The sequence below is a fragment of the Nicotiana tabacum genome, chromosome 4 (assembly GCF_000715075.1).
Source record: "Nicotiana tabacum cultivar K326 chromosome 4, ASM71507v2, whole genome shotgun sequence".
In the NCBI taxonomy this organism is placed as follows: domain Eukaryota; kingdom Viridiplantae; phylum Streptophyta; class Magnoliopsida; order Solanales; family Solanaceae; genus Nicotiana; species Nicotiana tabacum.
This window is the reverse complement of record NC_134083.1, coordinates 101,201,828-101,221,433: the sequence shown is the minus strand read 5'-3', so window position 1 is coordinate 101,221,433 and position 19,606 is coordinate 101,201,828. Positions and strand designations below refer to the sequence as shown.

At 38.7% G+C, this 19,606-nt stretch overlaps 1 protein-coding gene and 1 long non-coding RNA gene across 2 annotated transcripts; one reads left to right on the top strand and one right to left on the bottom strand.

Annotated features, from left to right (window-relative positions):
- Positions 1-6,056: 6,056 nt before the first annotated feature.
- Positions 6,057-15,507, bottom strand: LOC107796025 (DEAD-box ATP-dependent RNA helicase 37). The gene is made up of 7 exons (XM_016618738.2): positions 15,230-15,507; positions 13,788-14,601; positions 13,589-13,672; positions 8,418-8,660; positions 7,872-8,039; positions 7,209-7,322; positions 6,057-6,777 (listed from the first exon to the last, which is right to left on the bottom strand). Exons 2-7 carry the CDS (start codon positions 14,523-14,525, stop codon positions 6,292-6,294), a joined length of 1,833 nt encoding a protein of 610 aa, XP_016474224.1. The 5' UTR covers positions 14,526-14,601; positions 15,230-15,507; the 3' UTR covers positions 6,057-6,291.
- On the top strand, positions 8,667-12,138 carry LOC142180351 (uncharacterized). Its single transcript, XR_012708868.1, has 2 exons — positions 8,667-9,254; positions 9,370-12,138. It is a non-coding gene; the product is annotated as an uncharacterized LOC142180351 (long non-coding RNA).
- Positions 15,508-19,606: the final 4,099 nt, after the last annotated feature.

The window sequence follows — 19,606 nt, the reverse complement described above, 5'->3', positions numbered from 1 at the left end:
GAGGCATCTCTGTGACAAACTGAGACAATACATGTAATAACAGCATCTGAAGCAATAGCATCTGGTCTGGCAGGGAGAGCATAGAAACGGGCCTGACCACCCCCTGATCTGCCTCCCCCTCTAGGGCGACCTGACTGGCCTCCACCCCGAGCTGACTGGGCGGGTGGTGAGGTAACTGGTGTTGTAGTCGGAGGTTGACTCCTCTGCTGAGATAGACTTCCATGAAGACAAGGACATTGCCTCTACATATGCCCAAGCTCCCCACACTCAAATTAACTCCCTGGTGTTGGCGGCGGAAACTGAAGGGAACCCCTAGCACCGTGATGACTGGTAGAAGAACCTGGCATGGAAGATCCCTGAACAGGTGGAGCACGGGGCGAACTCTGAACTGGAAGGGCACTAAGTGATGAGTGGCCCTGATGAGAACTGTGAGAACCATGGCCAGATAATGCACCCCGATGAAATGGCCGAGCTGACTGAGCCTGCCTGAAATGACGACCTCTACCATGCTGGAACTGACCCCCAAAAGGAGCACCGCTGAATCCACCCTGACCACGAGGCCTCTTGGCCTCCCGCTCAACCCTCTCCTGACCGCGAACCATCTCAATCTGCCGAGCAATGTCGACAACCTTATCAAAGTTAGCACCCGAAACCCACTCCCTGGTCATGAGCAACTGTAGCTGATAAGTGAGGCCAATGAATAAACCTCATGATCCTCTCTCTGTCAGTGGGAACCAACCAGATAGCATGACGCGCCAACTCGGAGAACCACATCTCATATTGTGTCACAGACATATCACCCTGGCGAAGCCGCTCAAACTGTCTGTGCAACTCCTCTCTGCGAGATCGAGGCACGAACTTCTCCAAAAAGACCACGAAAAACTGTTGCCAAGTAAGGGGTGTTGTGCCAACAAGCCTACGTCACTCGTAAGTCTCCCACCATCTGAGTGCAGCCCCAAAAAACTGAAAGGTAGTGAATGAGACCCCACAAATCTCCAAAATACCAGCAGTATGGAGTATCCTCTAACACTTATCCAAAAAGTCCTGAGCATCCTCTCTTTTTGTGCCACTAAAAGGTGGTGGCTGAAGTCTCCCAAACCTCTCCAACCTACGTTGATCATCCTCAGGCATAGCAGGAACCACATAATCCTGAGCAACAATAATCGGCTGGGCTGGTGGTGCCTCTGGTGTCTGAAGTCACTGAATAACCTGCTCGGGTGTGCGAGCGACGGGAGTCTGAGTGCCTCCCTTGGCCTGAGAAGTGGTTGCGGCCGTCGAAATAGAGACCGCATGAGCAAGGCCAGTACACGCTATCAGAATTTGAGCTAGGGCCTCCTAAAGGCCTAGAATCACAATAGGCATGGGTGGTGCCTGAGCTGGTGCATCAACAACTGGAACTTGGTCCTGATTTGGGACAACTGATGGATCTGCAGGTACTACCCCAGCTGTTGTACGGGCTGCACCTCTGCCCCTACCACAGCCTCTACCGCGACCTCGGCCTCTCGTGGCCCTGGCTGGTGGTACTAGTGGTTGGCCGTCCTGACCAATAGCACGAGTCCTCACCATCTGTGAGAGAACAAAATAACAGATGTTCAGCTACTAGAATCAACAGATTCGTACGACAAGAATTCAAGAATGTGGAGTTTCCTAAAGGTTCTGCAGCCTCCTAAAGATAAGTACAGACGTCTCCGTACAGATCCGAAAGACTTTACTATACCCGCTCATGACTCATGAGACATATGTAACCTAGGCTCTGATACCAATCTGTCACGACCCAAACTAACCTCTGTCGTGATGGCGCCTATCGTGGAACTAGGCAAGCCGACTCATTTCCAAAACAAACCGATATTTTCATTTCAAGGTTATTTAACATAAAACCTCCATTTAAAGAGTTCAAATGAAAGAAAACATAAGTGCGAAAAAGAAAAGTCCGACATCGGGGTGTCACTAGTCATGAGCATCTACTACAATCTGTCTAACAATATCAAGGCTAACTCAGCCTGAAAAATAGCTAAATACAACTAGAGAAAGATAAGAGGGAGAAGAGCAGGGGCTGTGATCGCCAAACAGTTACCTTGCTATCTCCAAAAAAAACATCTGCAACCAGAACACTCAATAATCGCTACTGTATCCAGCTATACCTGAATCTGCACACAAGGTGCAAGGAGTAACGTGAGTACGCCAACTCAGTAAGTAACAATAATAAATAAAGAATGAGCATTAGTGACGAGTAATAAAGCATATAATATTCATATCATGAAATCTCAGTAAAGTACAACATGCTTTAAAAATCAGTATTTGAATCAAATCACCTCGTTTAAACCCGGTTCCAGTAAAAAAAATCATTTAAAGATATTTTTTCCAACGATTTTTCAAACAAAGGCTCAATGCAAAGGTGAGCAAAAATGATGAAATCATAAACAGCCCCTCGGGCAAAACATCACTCATATACAGCCCCTCGGGCAAACCTCACAGTCACTCTTGCCACTCGGGCATACCTCACAATCGCTCTTGCCACTCGGGTATACCTCACAATCGCTCATGCCTCCCAGTCACTCGGCACTTGCACTCAGTAGGTACATGCGCTCACTAGGGGTGTGTACAGACTTTGGAGGGGCTCCTTCAACCCAAGCGCTATAATTTGCACAGACAATTCACGTGTTGCACGGACAACTCACGTGCTGCACGGACAACTCACGTGCCATAATAATAAAGTATGTTACAGGCGGGCAGCCCCGATCCACACTCATCCTCACAAATCAGGCCATCGGCCTCACTCAGTCATAAACCTCTCAAGCCACTCGGGCATTTCAGTAAAACAGGGCATTCGGCCCAAAACATTTATATGCATCTAAATAGAGTCATAAAACTGAGTTATGCGGTAAACAAGTATAAACATGACTGAGTATAGATTTTCAATCGAAAACAATGAGAGGATGGTAAGACATAGCCCCTAAGGGTCCAAACAGCATTGGCGCAAGGCTCAAACATGGCATTCAGCCCAATTTATAGAAATTCTTTCTAAAACATATAAGAATCAAATGGTTTCAACAAAGTATGTAACTTTACAATTGCTACGGGACGGACCAAGTCACAAATCCCCAACAGTGTACGCCCACACGCCCATCACCTAGCATGTACGTCACTTCAAAATAGTAGAATGATACGAAATTCGGGGTTTCATATCCTCAAGACTAGATTTACAATTGTTACTTACCTCAAACCGCGAAATTCTTATTTTGCAATGTCCTTTCCTCATGAATTGGTCTCCAAACGCCTCGAATCTGGTCATAAATAATTCGTTTCAGTCAATAAAATTCATTGAAATTAATTCCGCAAGATAATAATGATTTTTCATGAAAAATATTTTTTTTTCTTTAGTTATTATTATTATCAATATGGTGCATTAGGACTCAAACTCAATGCCTTACCCATATAAAGGCATGCTAGGCCATAATGCGTTGGAACTTGAATCCAGCGTCTTTTTATCAACATAGTGCATTGGGACTTGAACCCATAATCTTACCCTCAATCTTTGACATAATAGGCCAAAATTCACTAGGACTCGCACTCGAGCCTTTAAAATATTATTACTTAATAATTATAGGCATAAGTAAATTAAGTTTCAAGAAGACATATATAACTATTTCAATCTTGAAACAGTTCCTCTGCAACAAAAATTCTAGTTAGGATATATGCCATTTTTTTAAAAATGATACAATCACTTTTACATTTTAATAAATTAATTAGGGGAAAGATGCAGATAACCTATAACCACTTATATTTCAAAGACTATAAGAACTTCACCAAAAAAATCCAATACGGAGGAATGAGCCTTATGTTTCCAGCAAAAATATTTAAGGCTTAATGCATAACTGTGACTATTATAAATTATAACTATAATGAGTTTATATTGATTGTATATTCGAATGCCAAATTTGTAAGGTACTGTAAAATCGCCTACATATTTGATAATTTTGCTTTCAATGAAATACATCATGTGATGGTAAAAATATTATTACTAAATTACCTTAATAATTATCTATCATAGTATGTAAAAGGTCAGAACATATATATACGTTGGAATAGTATATTTGTCCTATAAGAGATGTACCAAATAAAGACATACCTTTTCAGTTCTTTATTTCAGTGGATACAATTGAAAAAATATATTTTAACTAAATACTGCACATAAAGTTAATGCAAAGATATGAAAATATGAATGGGTTTAGATGGATGTAAAACTTATCTTTGTATATCATCCAAGATATTTTTCATTGTACTTGATCTCATTGTCTGCTTATAATTTATATAGTCTTGACGTAGAAGATCATGAAATGAGCAATTCGTGCTGATAACGTGTTATAAAATAAAAATAATTTAGTAAAACATGAACAAGACATGTTGTTATGAAATAAAAGCAATTTAGTAAAACATGAACAAGAAATAGAGATAGAGAGAAGGAAGAGATTTTCTTCTTCAATTGTGTGTATTTTCTTATCTATTACAAGGCCTTTATATAGGCATGAAAAGTGAAGAAAAATATGTCATTGAATATGTCATTAAGCATAGAAATATGTCATTGAATATGTCATTAAACATTTGAGAAGATCATGAAGAAAGAGTAGACATCCACCATAATTTGATTTTTCTTATAACACATAAGAAATATTCCTTATGTTCTGGGTTCTTTGATGAGCTTTTACTACAAGTATACTAGACCTTCTTATCTTTTCTGTATTATGGCTGCTACTAATGCGAGAAGAGTTTGTTTCTTGGACTCTCTCCATCAGTCCTTTAAATCACAGTGAAAGAAAGAAGAAGAGGCTCCCAAATTGGCTTGCTCATATCTTATGCCTAGAATTAATTGAAGTTGGTCTACCTTTTTGCTATACATATATGCCACGTATTGAGGGATAAAGCGATTCTTTAATGGCTTCATACCACATTTAAACTCTAGAGTTCATCTAAAGTTCTTTCGTAAATGATATTTGCTCCCTATCCCGTTTTCTCATTTTTGTGCTACAATGTAGTTCTCTCTGTTAATGGCTTTCATCTACTAACAGTGAAGCCATTGTTCCTAGAAGTTGAAATAGGTAACTCTATTTTATTAGATCACGGCATTATATGCAGTTATCCTCTTGCCCAACAAGAAAAAATGAAGCAAAAAAAAAAAAAGAAACTACTGAAAAATACAGTTAATATATCAGAATGTTACCTGATGGTTCTACTTTTTCCATTCTGATAATTTGTATTACATACATGTGCTAAGACATTTTTTACTTCTGTATTTTTCAGATTAGCTTGTTGTCTCTGCCATAAGACAAAAACATTCTGCTTCCTAAGAACACAACTATCAGGAAGCTGGTGTAATTGCAGCAACAAAAAGTACATCCACATTGTATATTTTTGATTAGTTTCATTTCAATTTGACTGTGATGTAGCTTAAAAGGTAATCAATTTGTATTATTAGTTTTGAAACATTTTGAATCAAATTGTATAGATTTCTTCCAGCTTTGTTTCATGACATGTAAACAAAAAAAAAATTATGTTTAATAAAAAAATTATAAGGTTCTTGCTACCTCCCACTAGTTGTAATATAAAGCAAAGGACCGCTCCCTTTTCCATAGGGGATTCACCTTAGTTGCTACATGCACTCCATTGTGAGATGTCATTTTTCAGGAAAAAAGTTTTCTTTGTAATCAAACACGACCTCTGTCACACCTAGACACATCCTAAGATTCATCACCAGACGTAGAGGCCATTCATAGACGCATTGCTTCATTTGCATTTCTCATGGAACATTGACAAACAAAATGAAGACAGGCTCGTTCAATGCCAACACTTGTGATCCTGCATGCAATCCATTTCGACTGTCAACAATCAGTATTACAAACAAATAGTAGTCAATGTCCGTATGAGCCTTCTTTCCAATTTCCACTTCCCTAAGGAAGAAAGATACAACTAAAATGAAGTAACCTTCAAAAGATTGAGGCGTCTAATATCTCACTTTGCTGAAAATACAATAAACCTTTGATATGCATTCAAGAATATAATTCGGGAAATAGTATATATTAAAACAAAGGCATCATTGAACTGTTGGACAAAGCTGTCAGTGGTCTCCAATTGCCAATCTAACTACTACCATAACAATCTTGCAGTTGTCCCCTATAGGACCACAAAACAACAAGAACTCAACCCCGTTTTCGCACTGAAAAATATCATAAATCCAAATTTGTTGATGAGTAATATACAACTGCAGGAAAATATAGGTATCATAAGTTTGAGAAGCTAGTCCCAAGCACTAGTTACTCCAGGACCATATCCCCCGCTATAATTGCCATAACCACCACTGCTGTTACCTCCATCATAGTAACTCACACCACCTCCACCACTTCTATTGTAAGAGGTATCCCTCCTGAAGTCACGCCCACCAAAACGGCCTCCGCCAGACCGCCTGTTTCTACCTCCTCCGTATGAACGGCTAGCATAACGAGTCAGCCATTCAGGTACCTCCTGATTAGCTTCTTGCATCAGGTCAGCTAGCGGTTTGGCCATTGAAAGATTACCTTCATTAAAGAAAGCAGTTGCTAATCCTGACTTGCCTGCACGACCTGTCCTGCCTATTCGGTGCACGTAATCATCAATGTCATTAGGAAGGTCAAAATTGATAACATGAGAAACATGAGGGATATCAAGGCCTCGGGCAGCCACATCTGTCGCAACTAAAATTGGAGTATCCCCTCTTTTGAATGTTCTTAACGCTTGCTCCCTTTCCTGTAAAATAAACCCACAGGTAATGTTGACTATGAAGCTGCAAAATAGTGTATGTAAGTAACAGTTGGTGCAACACAAAAACCAAACTGAATTAGAAGTATCAGGTACATGTGTCACGTGCACGAATGCCCCTTTTCCTCAACATATTATACAAATCACTATGCTTCTACAGCTAAAGGTACACATGCTTCATGCACACATTTCGATGCTTTTTATACTCACATGCATACATGCATCTGTAAAAGCAGACGAGAATATTGGATCACCTCATCTTTATTATTATGTTAAACAGACAGTATTGAAATTCAAGCACTGATAGCAAGATATGGCACCATTTAATCACTGTAGTAGTGGAAGCGCCAAAAGGTCATATTAGAAGATCGAAGATGAAATTGTTTTGATCTACCTAACAATACCTAGATCTCGCCTACCTGTTGAGTCCTATCACCATGAATGGCAGTTGCAGGAAACCCATTAATACACAGCCAATGCTCCAATGCATCAGCACCCTTCTTTGTTTCGACAAATACCAAAGTTAGAGCTTGCTGCAGAAAACAATGACACAGTCAAATTGCCAGTTAATTTAGCTTAAAGACTCCACTTTGTGTTCCACTATCTATAAATTTTACAATACAACAGAATCTATGTTCAACGGAGCAGCAGCAAATAGAGAGGATGCAATCATGTCAGTGGAAGACACTTAAGCATTTAAAGAGAGAACAGCAATTGCAAAACCGGTAAAATTAAATTCATGCAGAATGAAAATCTATGAAGACTCCAATCTAGGAAATTCAGCATTCACATCTATAGTATGTAAACCAACAAAACCAATCATGGATAGAATGAGCAGCCAATAGTTACCAGGTAGAGAACTTTATTAACAAAAAAAAAAGTGACCAGGCATAGAAGTTTTATGCTAGTGCCTGTACACACAGGAAAAGTAGAACGCCAACATTCTCAATTCTCTGCTATGTTCCTAGGATTAGAAGTCCTGATTTCTTCCCTATTCAGTCAGCTGCTTGAAGTGCCTCAACTATGATCAAAGTAGATGAAAATAACTGTTAAAGCAAGAGAGAGCTAGTGTAACATGCTACCTTGCCATGAACCCCATTAGCCATCTGTGCATGAAGTAGGTCCATAAGATGGCTTCTCTTATCACCATCATGAACAAATTCAACTCGCTGAAGAATCAAATCGGTACTAGAACCAACCCGTCCAACTGCCAAAAATATGTAGTTTGCAAGAAAATCAGATGCCAGTCTCTGCATTCCACACAAAAAAGGGGAGGGTTAAAGTCATATAAAACAAGACTATGACTGCTCGGAAGATTTTACTCACTGCCAACTCAACATTTTGCAAGGCAGATTTCTGCAATTGCAAAAAGAAAGGTGGCATAGTGTACCAAGCAATAAGAAGAAAAATTGGTATATTAGAATTCAGCAAGCAAGGAATTGGATGGGGGAGCGGGTTGGAGAAAGAAAAAGAAAACGTTGGAAAATTTAGTAAAAGTACAAAGAAGCCCAAACCATGCTTTAAGATGATATGTGCGTAATTCCAAAAGAAAATGTAAGTAGCAAACACTACAGTAACAAATGATAACGTTGATGATTGAAAACAGCCCTAGTGACTACAAGAAAAACCTGAATCTCCTTTGGGAATGTGGCACTGAACAGCATAGTCTGCCTTTCACCAGGTCGAGGCATATCCATTTGCTCCACTATCCTTCTGATTTGAGGTTCGAATCCCATGTCCAGCATACGATCTGCCTCATCAAGAGCTAAATATCTAATCATCTGTAATGAAACTTTTGCTCTCTCAAGTAAATCAACCAGTCTTCCAGGAGTTGCCACAAGAATATCAACTCCTCTCTCAAGCTCTCGGAGCTACAGATATGTAACAAGCAATTATAGCATAAAATACAACTTTATTTTAATCTTGAAGAAAGTACTATTTTATTGACATTGTAGGAGAAACAACATATACAAGAAGTGTACCAAAAAGTAGAGAATTTACACAACTTCATCAAAAAGTAGAGAATTTACGCGAAACACCACTTTATATTCGAAGGTTCAGGCTTTGAGAGCTAATCTGACAATGAAATCACCATAGTCAGACAACTGAATATTTCTCAACACTTCTACCGACGTTCTGAAACCTCTTTGTGGATTTCAAATCACCATAGTCAGACAACTGAAATTTCTCAGCATTTCTACCAACGTTCTGAGACCTCTTTCCGGGGTGGGCTTTAAATCACCATAGTCAAACAACTGAATATTTCGTAATACTTCTACTGACATTCTAGGACCACTTTCCAGGGTGGGTTTCACTTCGCCGGCATACCAAATAAAAGTAATATCACTAGATTTGATTGTTTCAAGTCTCCAAAACTATTTTTCAGTGTATGACTTTTAAGTCCAACTAAAAAACATTGCACATTGTAATATTTGAAAGCAGAGCTTCAGTTGAAACTGGACAAGGTAGAGCATCAGATGGTGGTAGAAGACCATACTTTTCAGTGTATGACTTTCAAGTCCAACTAAAAAACAATAAGACGCCAAATTCTACTAATGTGTGTGCCAAGACCTGGTGAAGGTAGAGCATCAGAGGGTGGTGGTAGAACACACTATACCATTTACCTTCAAACAAGTAACAACAAAGGGGGCATGTCTGCAAATAGCAGGATAACAAGCGCAACAAAAGAAAATTTGCAAATTGACCACAACATATGAATCAGCGTCATGCCCATATGTACCAGAAGATAAAGATCTCTCCCTCTCTTTTTTTGAAACAGTAAATAAGAAGCAGAAGATAAAAATCTCAACTTCCAAATGCATTTGCACTAGATTTCAGGATCTAACCAAAAAGAATATGAAAGGGAAGTTCATATCCAAAGCTACCATTTTACCCCAGTCAATGCATCTCAAAGGATCTCAAAGGGAAGTTCATATCCAAAGCTACCATTTTACCCCAATCAATGCATCTCAAAGGATCTCACTTGTCCTGGACAATAACACAGATCTTCATGGGACTGTCAAGAGTCTTCACAACTCTTTCTAGGATTCTTTATCAAGGGACACGTAGTGACCTTTCCCATTGATAGAACAGAGGGTTCCTCCTTAAACAAAGACAAATCCTTAACGTAGATTACACCTGCTTTTGTGGAACAAGTTCCCCCTATTTCACCATCACATGCATATCAGGTCTAGAATGATGTGCTAAATAGCATAAAACAAACTCTACTAATTAAATTTTTCTCTAGACTGATGCCTATAGAGCTTCTTGGTTAAATTCTGATCAAATAAATTTTGTTTTTACAACTTTTTATACAAGGAAGGCATCCCAAAGGCACCAATATCTAAACAATTTTTCCACATTAACCTAAACTAATAAAATGTCCCTGAATGCACAGTTGATGAGTTGCATCTCGCAAAGCCACATCTTGCATGACTAGTGCCATCTCGCAAAGCCACATCTTGCACTAGTGCTCTCCACATCTTAGGACTCAAAAACAACTTGTATTTAACCATTTTCAGAAGTGACTGAGATGTGCTTTCTCTTCCCATACTTCCTGATTACTTCCAGGAAGAAAAGAGGAGGAGAGAGAAGGGCAATACTTGCTCAAACAGCTGAAAACATGAAAGAATATAATGACACCCAATTGACAACAAGCCAAAACCATTAGCTCTTATCACAACAAAATTTTGACAAAATTTAGACACTTGCTTGGCAAAGGAAGGTCATGTCCAAAGAGAATGTATGGAGATGGAAAGTAAAAGAAGGAGATATTCAAAGTTGTGCAAACTATCGTGGCATTAAACTCAAGGAGTCATACGATGAAACTCCGGGAAAGAGTAATAGTGCGTAGATTTAGGAACACGACAAGAGTGCTAAGAAGATTGATGGAAATTTATTGCGAAAGGAAGAAAGATCTACACATGGTATTCATTGACCTAGAGAAGCATATGATTGAGTACCACAGAAAGTTCTTTGATGGGTGAAGGAGAAGAAAGAAATTCGTATTAAATATATAAATGTCATATATGAAGGAGTTGTCACTAGCGTCAAAATAGTAGTAGGAGATACAAAGGTGTTTCCCAGAACAGTGGGTTTACACCGTTTCCCATAACAATGGATTTACACCAAGGATCTGCATTGAGCCCCTACTTATTTACCCTAGTTATGGATGAGCTAACCCACAAAATACAAGATGAGATCCCATGGGGCATGCTATTTACTGATTGTAATAAGTGACGAAACTAGCGAGGGTGTCCACCGAAAGCTTGAGCTATGGAGAAACACCTTAGAGAGTAAGGGTTTTAAGCTACGTAGATGTAAGACTGAGTACATGCACTGCAAGGTTAGTCAGCATGAAAAGAGAGTTGAGGTGAGACTAGATAGAACTGTAGTGCCAAGAAACTTTAGATATCTAGGCTCGTTATTTCAAGAGAAAGGATTAAATAGATGAATGCTACTCATAGGATTAAAATCAGATGGTTGAAATGGAGACGTGCTACCGGGATGTTATGTAATAGAAAGATGCCTACCAAGGTGAAACGTAAGTTCTATAGAACAACTATTGGACCGACTAACTTATATGGTAGTGAATGTTGGGCTGCTAAAGTTCAAACATATCTACAAGATGAGTGTTGTAGAAATACGAATGCTAAGACGTATGTGCGGTAATACAATATTAGATAAGAAAAAAAATGATCACATTTTTCAGAAGGTGCAAGTAGCACATATTAAGGATAAAATGAGAGGTCACTTGAGATGGTTTGGTCAAGTCCTGTGTCGACCTACAGATGCACTGGTCCACAGGTGTAAAACAATAGCAGGGGAAGGTGTGAAAATGGGATGGGATAGACGGTGTGAAAATGGGATGGGATAGACGTAAAATCATATGGAAGGAAGTTGTCTCGAAAGACCTACAAATCCTAGAAACCAGTGTTGACTTAGCTAAAGACCACAATGGAAAAGAAAAATCCATATAGGTGACACCTACTAGTTGAGAATAGGTTTTAGACTTGACAGAGAACTTATATTATCATTATCATTATTATTATTACTATTATTTATATATATTTATCTTTTTTTACTTTTAGTTTTATTTTATTTTGGTAATAATGATGATGAGTTGAGCTAAATGAAAGGGATGAGGATTCATATCGCCGACCCCAACTTGCTAGGATTGAGGTGTAGTTGTTATTTGTGTGTGTGTCAAGGAAATAATCATTATGCTAGTAACAGAAAAATCTATCTGGATAAACCCATATGACATTTTCAAACTCTAGCATCTAATATAGTGGTACTTTCCTGCTGGAATAAATCACAAATTAAATTCATAAAAGAAAAAGAAAAAAGCATCAGTCTCCCTTAAGTATCTACAACCTCTATGCATCATTGAATGTCTGCTTTAAAAACTTACAGGAAAACAAGAAACCATGCTCCTTTATCCAAAATCCTGTTTTAATTGTCTAGAAACAGAGTGCCACTATCCAAACTAGACGATGAGAAATTTTTTATTGTTCGACCTTGAGCTTATCATCATTGAAACATACACCTTCATTAGATTGAACATTGACTGGTGTACAAATAACAGTGTTCTAATTATACAAAAATGCAACTATTTCAAAAAAGAGTTCGCTTGCCCCTCTGTTTAAGCACCACTTAGTGATACTTTTTAACTGCCATCAAACAAAAATTCACAAGTAACCAGACAATCAAAATGACCTGCAAGATATAACTCATTATTCTTAAATTTAGAACAGTTTAACATGCACCAAAACAGAGAATATGTGTAAAAAATGATATAATTAGGAATGGGTTCTCATCTAAATAATTGACAGCAACAAGAAGGATTACATATATTCAACTTTCCCTCCTGAACACATAGAGGAAATGTTAAATTCACCAAAAATGAAGCAAGCATGAAAGAGGTTGCATATTGTAAAGTTAAAAGATTTTCTGTTTAATCGTAGATGTATCTCATGCTCCACCTGGGCATTTCATTAGAGAATTATTTTTTTTTACATATAACGGTGGTGTCCGGACAAACTTGCACGCACCTCGACTATTCCACCGGGTACCTGCTACCTCCAACCATCTCTTCCCACTTCATTGACCACTAGGCCACATCCTTAGGTGCATTTTGTTAGAGACATGAATTAGACTTGTTTTAACTGAATGGTGCACTAAGGTGGTGCTTCAAAAACGAAATGTGCACAAAAAAGACAAGGCTCATGAAACTGGAAGTGAAGAGAGAGAAGTGAAGCGCACGCTTCTTTGACGTGAAGTGCACAATTCATGGAAGGTTAAAAATACCAAACGCATATGAATCTAGTATTAAAATTAATCAAATTTCAACTAAAATAACTAATTTTAGCATTCACTACACAATAATGTTGATATTAATCCACCTCCTCAAAGATAAGATTTGAAGAATAGACATCTTCTCATTGGGATCACTTTGTGAAACACACACTTCTCTTCGCCCATGAAGCAATAACCCATAATAACACTGCACTAAGGAGTCATCTGTTATGCTATTTATGTTTATGGGAGCAAAATGCTTCTAGATTCAGTTTATATGCATCTTTCCATGGACATTCAAGAATGCATGGTGTCTAGGTCAAATAAGAATCACAGTTACTAAAAGAAGAAAAAACCAGAAAATGACCTTACAGGAATCATCTACTTAACAAAAAGATACCTATTCATCCAACATCACATGCAAAGTACCCAAGTATATCACCTGGACATGTATTTGTTTTCCTTCACTAATACGGAGAAGGGAAAGAGGGTAAAAAGGTACCTGTTGATTAATTGGGGCTCCACCGTAGGCCACTACCACTCTAACACCGGTCTGATATGAGAATTTTTTAGCTTCCTCATGTATCTACATGTAAAATGCAGCATACAATTGGAATTAACAAACCTAAAGGATTTCAAGGAAAAAAGGGATAAAAGGATCAAGAAAGTATTTCAGAAAACTGATCTAGTACCATACCTACCTGCATTGAGAGCTCTCTTGTTGGTGAGAGAATAAGAGCAAGGGGAAACACTGTCCGCACCCCACGAGGCCGTTGCGAAAAATCCCCCCTCATGATTCCACTAATAATAGGGAAACAAAATGCAGCTGTCTTGCCGGATCCAGTCTGGGCACAGGCCATGAGATCTCGCCCTGCTAAGGAGATGGGAATTGCATAACGCTGGACAGGAGTCGGCTTAACATATTTGCACCTCCTAATATTCAAGTTAACGGCCTCCCCTAAATCTATATCTGCAAATGTGTTAACAGGAGGTGGCACATTTTCTCCACTTGTTTCCACTGGAATATCCTCATAAGCATCAAAATTGATACCAGTATTCTCCTGATCAAATGATTGCTCCAAGTCCACATCTGCATCATTACCAAAAGGATTCACTTCCCGTTCTCTACCCCAACCACCCCCTCTGCCACCCCAACCACCTCCGCTCCGGCCGCCACCACTATAACCTTGGCGTCCGTAATCTGGCCTAGAACCACCCCATCGAGACCCACTAGTTGGTCCATTGAACCCTGAACGGTCATTACCAGATAGTGGGCCACCCGGTGATGGAGCTGGAGGCTCCGCTCCCATTGGTTTGTTACGAAGATGTGGTGGGACATAAGATGATCTCCTTGTAGAAGCAGAAGCTCCACTCCCACCACTAGGCCCAACATTATCAGTAGCTGTATTCTCAACAGAATCTGCCCACGAGTTCCTCATTATCAAAATTTTCTTGTTGTCTCCTAATGCACACAGCTCAAAATCCTAATCTGCGAACCTAAAGCTGACCCTGACACTGATAACCAGAAAATTTCAGAAAATTTATTCTCAATAACAATCTGCTTAGAATCAAACAGCAGTCCAAAATCTGACCAAAAGAAACACTTAAAACTATGATTAACACTACAAAACCAAACACAATCCAAAATGAATAGCTCTAAAGGCGGATCTAGGATTTGAACTTTATGGGTTTGCGATGCCAGTGATTCCACCAACCATTTGAGTTACTCGGTTTGAATTAAATACTTGTGCATATTTAGTAGATATTTCAGCACATATATAGAGTATGAGCCAAAGCTACTGTTTCGGCTGAACCCGTAGTTTATATGTTACATCAGCTATTTGACATGGCATCATCTAGCAAAAGAAACTCAAAAATTCGACATACCCATATGCGGCAGAATCAGATTAAGCTAACACGTGAACACAAAAAAAAAAATCTGAAATCATGAATGCATCAGCAAAAGCAATGCATTAATAGAACAAAAACAGAATGAAAATACCTAAAACATAAACAGAATGAACAAAATGCAACGCCTGAAAAATAAAGGAATGAGATCAAATCAAGCATTAACACACACATAAAAAACAAAACAAACACAGAGAGCCACATATATATGGAGAAAGAGAAGAAAAAAGCAAACCTTGTAGAGAGAGAGAGAGAAAGGGTTGAATGAATGGAGAAAATAGAGAAAAACCCTAGATAGGGCTGACGAAGAAAAAGGAAGAATAAGAATTTTCGGACACAGAAGCAAAACAATCGGAGAGATGCTTTTTTTGTGAGATTGGATTTCAGATTGACGGCTTATAATAACCTTAAGGAGACCCCTTTTGTCCTTGTAAGATTCAGATTATTTTGCATGTGCTAATATAGTCTCTATGTATAGTGTCTACAAAGTCTAACCCGTTTCAAATTTTTCAAGTTGTGGTTTTTCTTTAAAGGTAAGATGTTTATATCGTGGGGTTCTTTAATTTTTCGAACCCTAGTAAATACAGAATAATTGGTTCATTAGACTGTTCTTTTTTCTTATACTATATTTACGTCGATATTTGAAAGAATATTTACCTCAAGCAAATTCAGGTTATTAAAGAGGGATTGAAAAATAATATTAGTAAACAAAGAAACTTTTATTTTTAATAATTACTCAAGATATGTTGCAATTCTGTTTTACGAGAGAATAAAGGAGCACTGAGAATAAAAATTCTTAAAACTATTTTTAATAGGTCTAAGCACATGATGATTGGGCTTAGTAATGGCAAAATGGTTTTAAAAAATAATTATTCACTCTTATTATTCACTAAAAAAAATAGGTTGGGTGATGGGTCAAATATGGATAAGAACTATATTATCCACTTAGAAAATTAATAATTAATGAGTTTATGTTTTATATTTTTAAAGACTCAAATTGGGGATTGGAGACCAGAAATTCTCCCAAAAGTAATCATATTCAAGAAATCATGGATAATATAGATACACATATTATCCGCCGGTTAACCTATTTTCTATCCATATTAAATATGAGTCAGGTCAGATAATTTATCCGTTTTTGTATTACCAATTTTTTACTCGTTCATATCCGACCCGGTCCGACCCAGCCCACACATTTGACGCCCCTAATCGGGCCCAACAGGTTTCAAATAAACAGAACTGCGGGAACCTAATCCAAAGGTCAAGCTATAGGTCCAATTTGAGTTTGAGATATGGAATGATCGATTTCCATAGATTGAGGGGATCTTATTGTCTAAAAGAATCAATATACAAAGAGTAAATCGAGTGTTATCGAGATAGTAACACACAAACAAGGCAAAACAAATAAAATGATGTACATTACCTAGAGAGGTTAATAAACAATCTGTATAGCTAAGGAAACAAGCTAGTTGCGATGCCATTTTATTCCCTTTATGTGGATGTTAAGGAGGGCACTTGGAATCACTCGTCTTGATGGTTTATTTTAGGAGTCACCTAGTCTAATTTCTCAAATTTTCATTGGTTGTCGTATCTCTTGATTTGTTCCCTTGCTTATTATCATGACCCAAAATTGTACCGATATCGTGATGACACATATCCAATCGCTAGGCAAACCAACCAATATAATAACCCAAATAAGACAGTATATATATAATAAAGTCTAAAAAATAAAATATATTAGTGTAACGATCCGACCGGTCATTTTGAGTTCTAGTATTCTTTTCTGTGATTTGAGACCTTGAGTAACTTCGTGTGATGTATTATGACTTGTGAGTATGGTTACTTTTGATTTCAGAGAGGTTCGGGAGTGGTTTGAAAAAGTAATTCTTAATTGAATGCCTTAAGTTGGAAGAGTTGATCATGGTTTGACTTTTGTGTAAACGACTCCGAACTGGTGATTTGGATATTCTATTAGGTTCGTATGATAATCTTGGCCTTGTACGTATATTTAGTTCGGGTCTAGAGTGACCCGGGGTTGATTCGACGCTTCTATTCGAAAGTTGGAATTTTGAACTTAAGAAAGTTTGAAGATTTTGGGTTAATGCGCGATTCTTAGTTTTAATGTTGTTATTCGTATCTTGAGGCATTGGATAAGTTCGTGGAAGGTATACGTACTAGCTAGTATGCTTGGACGGGGTCCCGAGTCGCTCGAGTGCATTTGAACTTGATGGAGAGCCTCTTAAGAATCCTACGAGAAAGGAAGTGTTAAAGCGTTACATGGATATATGCTCTGTCATGGGTATCCCAACAAATGTCGGGTGACTAGCGCGATGAATTTACAACTAAGGAAACCAGTCAAAACATGTTGTAGAGGTGAAAAGAGAGGATGAACACTTGTTATGAGCTAGACATGTTTTGCCATAATAGCTTTCAAGTTGCAATACAAGGCCACGTTAATGGTAGCTACAATACTAGAAACGAGGTGAGTTACTTATTGAGGATGGAATCGGGTGGACTAAGTGTTACACTCAAAAGGAAAACAAGAGGTCGCTCTATGACGAATTTGTGAGGATCTCAAGTTTCAGATGAGGTTCTATATGGACAAGTGACCCTTTCAAATAAAATATATGAAGTGTGTTGAAATGAGATTTTAAGTTGTTAAACAGTAAAGAGGGCTCATGATAATGTTCACTAAGGGGGTAAAGTGATTTCTCAAATCCTATGAGCCACATAAAAATGAGAGAGAGTGGGCTAAGAAAGGTCTCAGCACAAGGTTGCTTTACATTTGACTCGATGTTGTGTAGGTTAATGTTATGAGGGCGTGTGCACAAGCTATCAGATGTTATTCATTTGGAGCATAAGGTCCTAGAAGAAACTCGTCAAGTAAAGTCCTTTGTTGAGAATTTAGAGAAGCAAGTTAAAAGTATTAACCTAAGTTTGTAACTCGATTCAAGGAAATTATTGTAGAACTCAACTCCTAAAAGGTTATATGTAAGAAAAATGTGATAAAGATGTTCCACGAATGATGCATTTGATTCAAAAGTATGTACATGTAATTTTTTGTGACTCAATGCCATGTTAAGATCATGTCTATGTTGTCTCTTCAATATAGATATTCCATATATGACAAGAAAAGTTATATGGCGCTCATAATGATGTACTAATGAGGGACTTACTTGTTGTCCTTTGGTTGTCGAGGTAGTGCCTTATTTGATACCCCTCGACTCCACACCCATGACATGCATTGGTAACATGGCGGCATACCCCCAAATGATACCTCCTACACTTCTCACAATGATGATGAGGTCTTCTAGGCTGGCTCGCCCTACTTTTGAGATCCTTTGTACCATCCATTTTGCATACACTATGTGCATCCTCCCTACCCTTCTTTTTGGCCCTCATAACGGGACGGTTAACAATTCCTATATCGGCTTGCGTTGCGGGTACTGGTGCCACTCTCAGTTGTTGCTGGTTGAACTACCTTTGGAAGTGTCCGAGCCCACTGCCCCTAAAATGATCCTGAGCATACTTGCGGGATGACACCAAATATTCCTTTCCGCAAGTCTAGCAGACTTGGATAGATGTACCTAGCTTGGGGCATTTGTTCTTTGTGTGCCCCCTCTTTCCATAATCATAACATATATCAAGACTCATGTAACATATCTCTAAGTAGCGCTTCATACAAATCAGACATTCTGGCTTGTTGGCACGAACAACCCTCTTTCGTTTCCCAGGTGCTTGCGCCGCATGATTTAGTGTTGTGGGGACATTTCCATGAAGGGAAACGAGGGAATTCCCTCTAGAAACTAGCACTTCCAATCCCTCCAAGGCTCGACCCATTCTCCCGATTAACTTTTGTGCAGTCTCCCCCGTATTCAATGGCAGGGTCACTCCCTCTTCACCACCTCAAACTTGTGGACTACTCATCTGAAAAAGGAGACACGATGGGGAAATTAGCTTCCTACCTTGAGCTCTATGGCACGATCTAGAATATCAAAGAAGGGTGACATTCCTAAATGCACAAGTAGCCTCCTAATTATAGATGTTGTCGACTACACACCGATAAGAATGACTCTACTAGACAAGGCTCCTAGACATCCTAGGACATTTAAAACCGGAGGCTCTAATACCAAACTTGTCATGCCCCGACCTTGGGGAACGAGACCGGCGCTCAAACACCCTTCTGGTGGTCGAGCAAGCCTTCGTTCCATATCTTTCCCATGAGTTCCCATGCATGATTTAGAGGATCAAAATGAACCATTCTTTTAAAATAGTTACCTTCCATTAATTAGAAAATATTTTAAAGTTTATGGAGTAAATTTTGCCACAAGCCATGCATAAGTTTTATAATAGAACACGAAATAAATAACGCATTTTCGAACATAACATCACCCACAATTGTCTACGGAGCCTCTAAGACATCATGAAATACAGTACAAAGGTGTCGATGACAAGGCCCCGACTATACCCAGAATAGAACATAAATCCAAAAGTAGCAACGCAGATACCCCAGATGTAAAATGGGGCTCACCAAGTTACTGCAAGAATGTGAGGTCACACCTAATGAAGATTTGCATTGCCTGTTGTAGTACCACCTGCATCTATTAAAAAT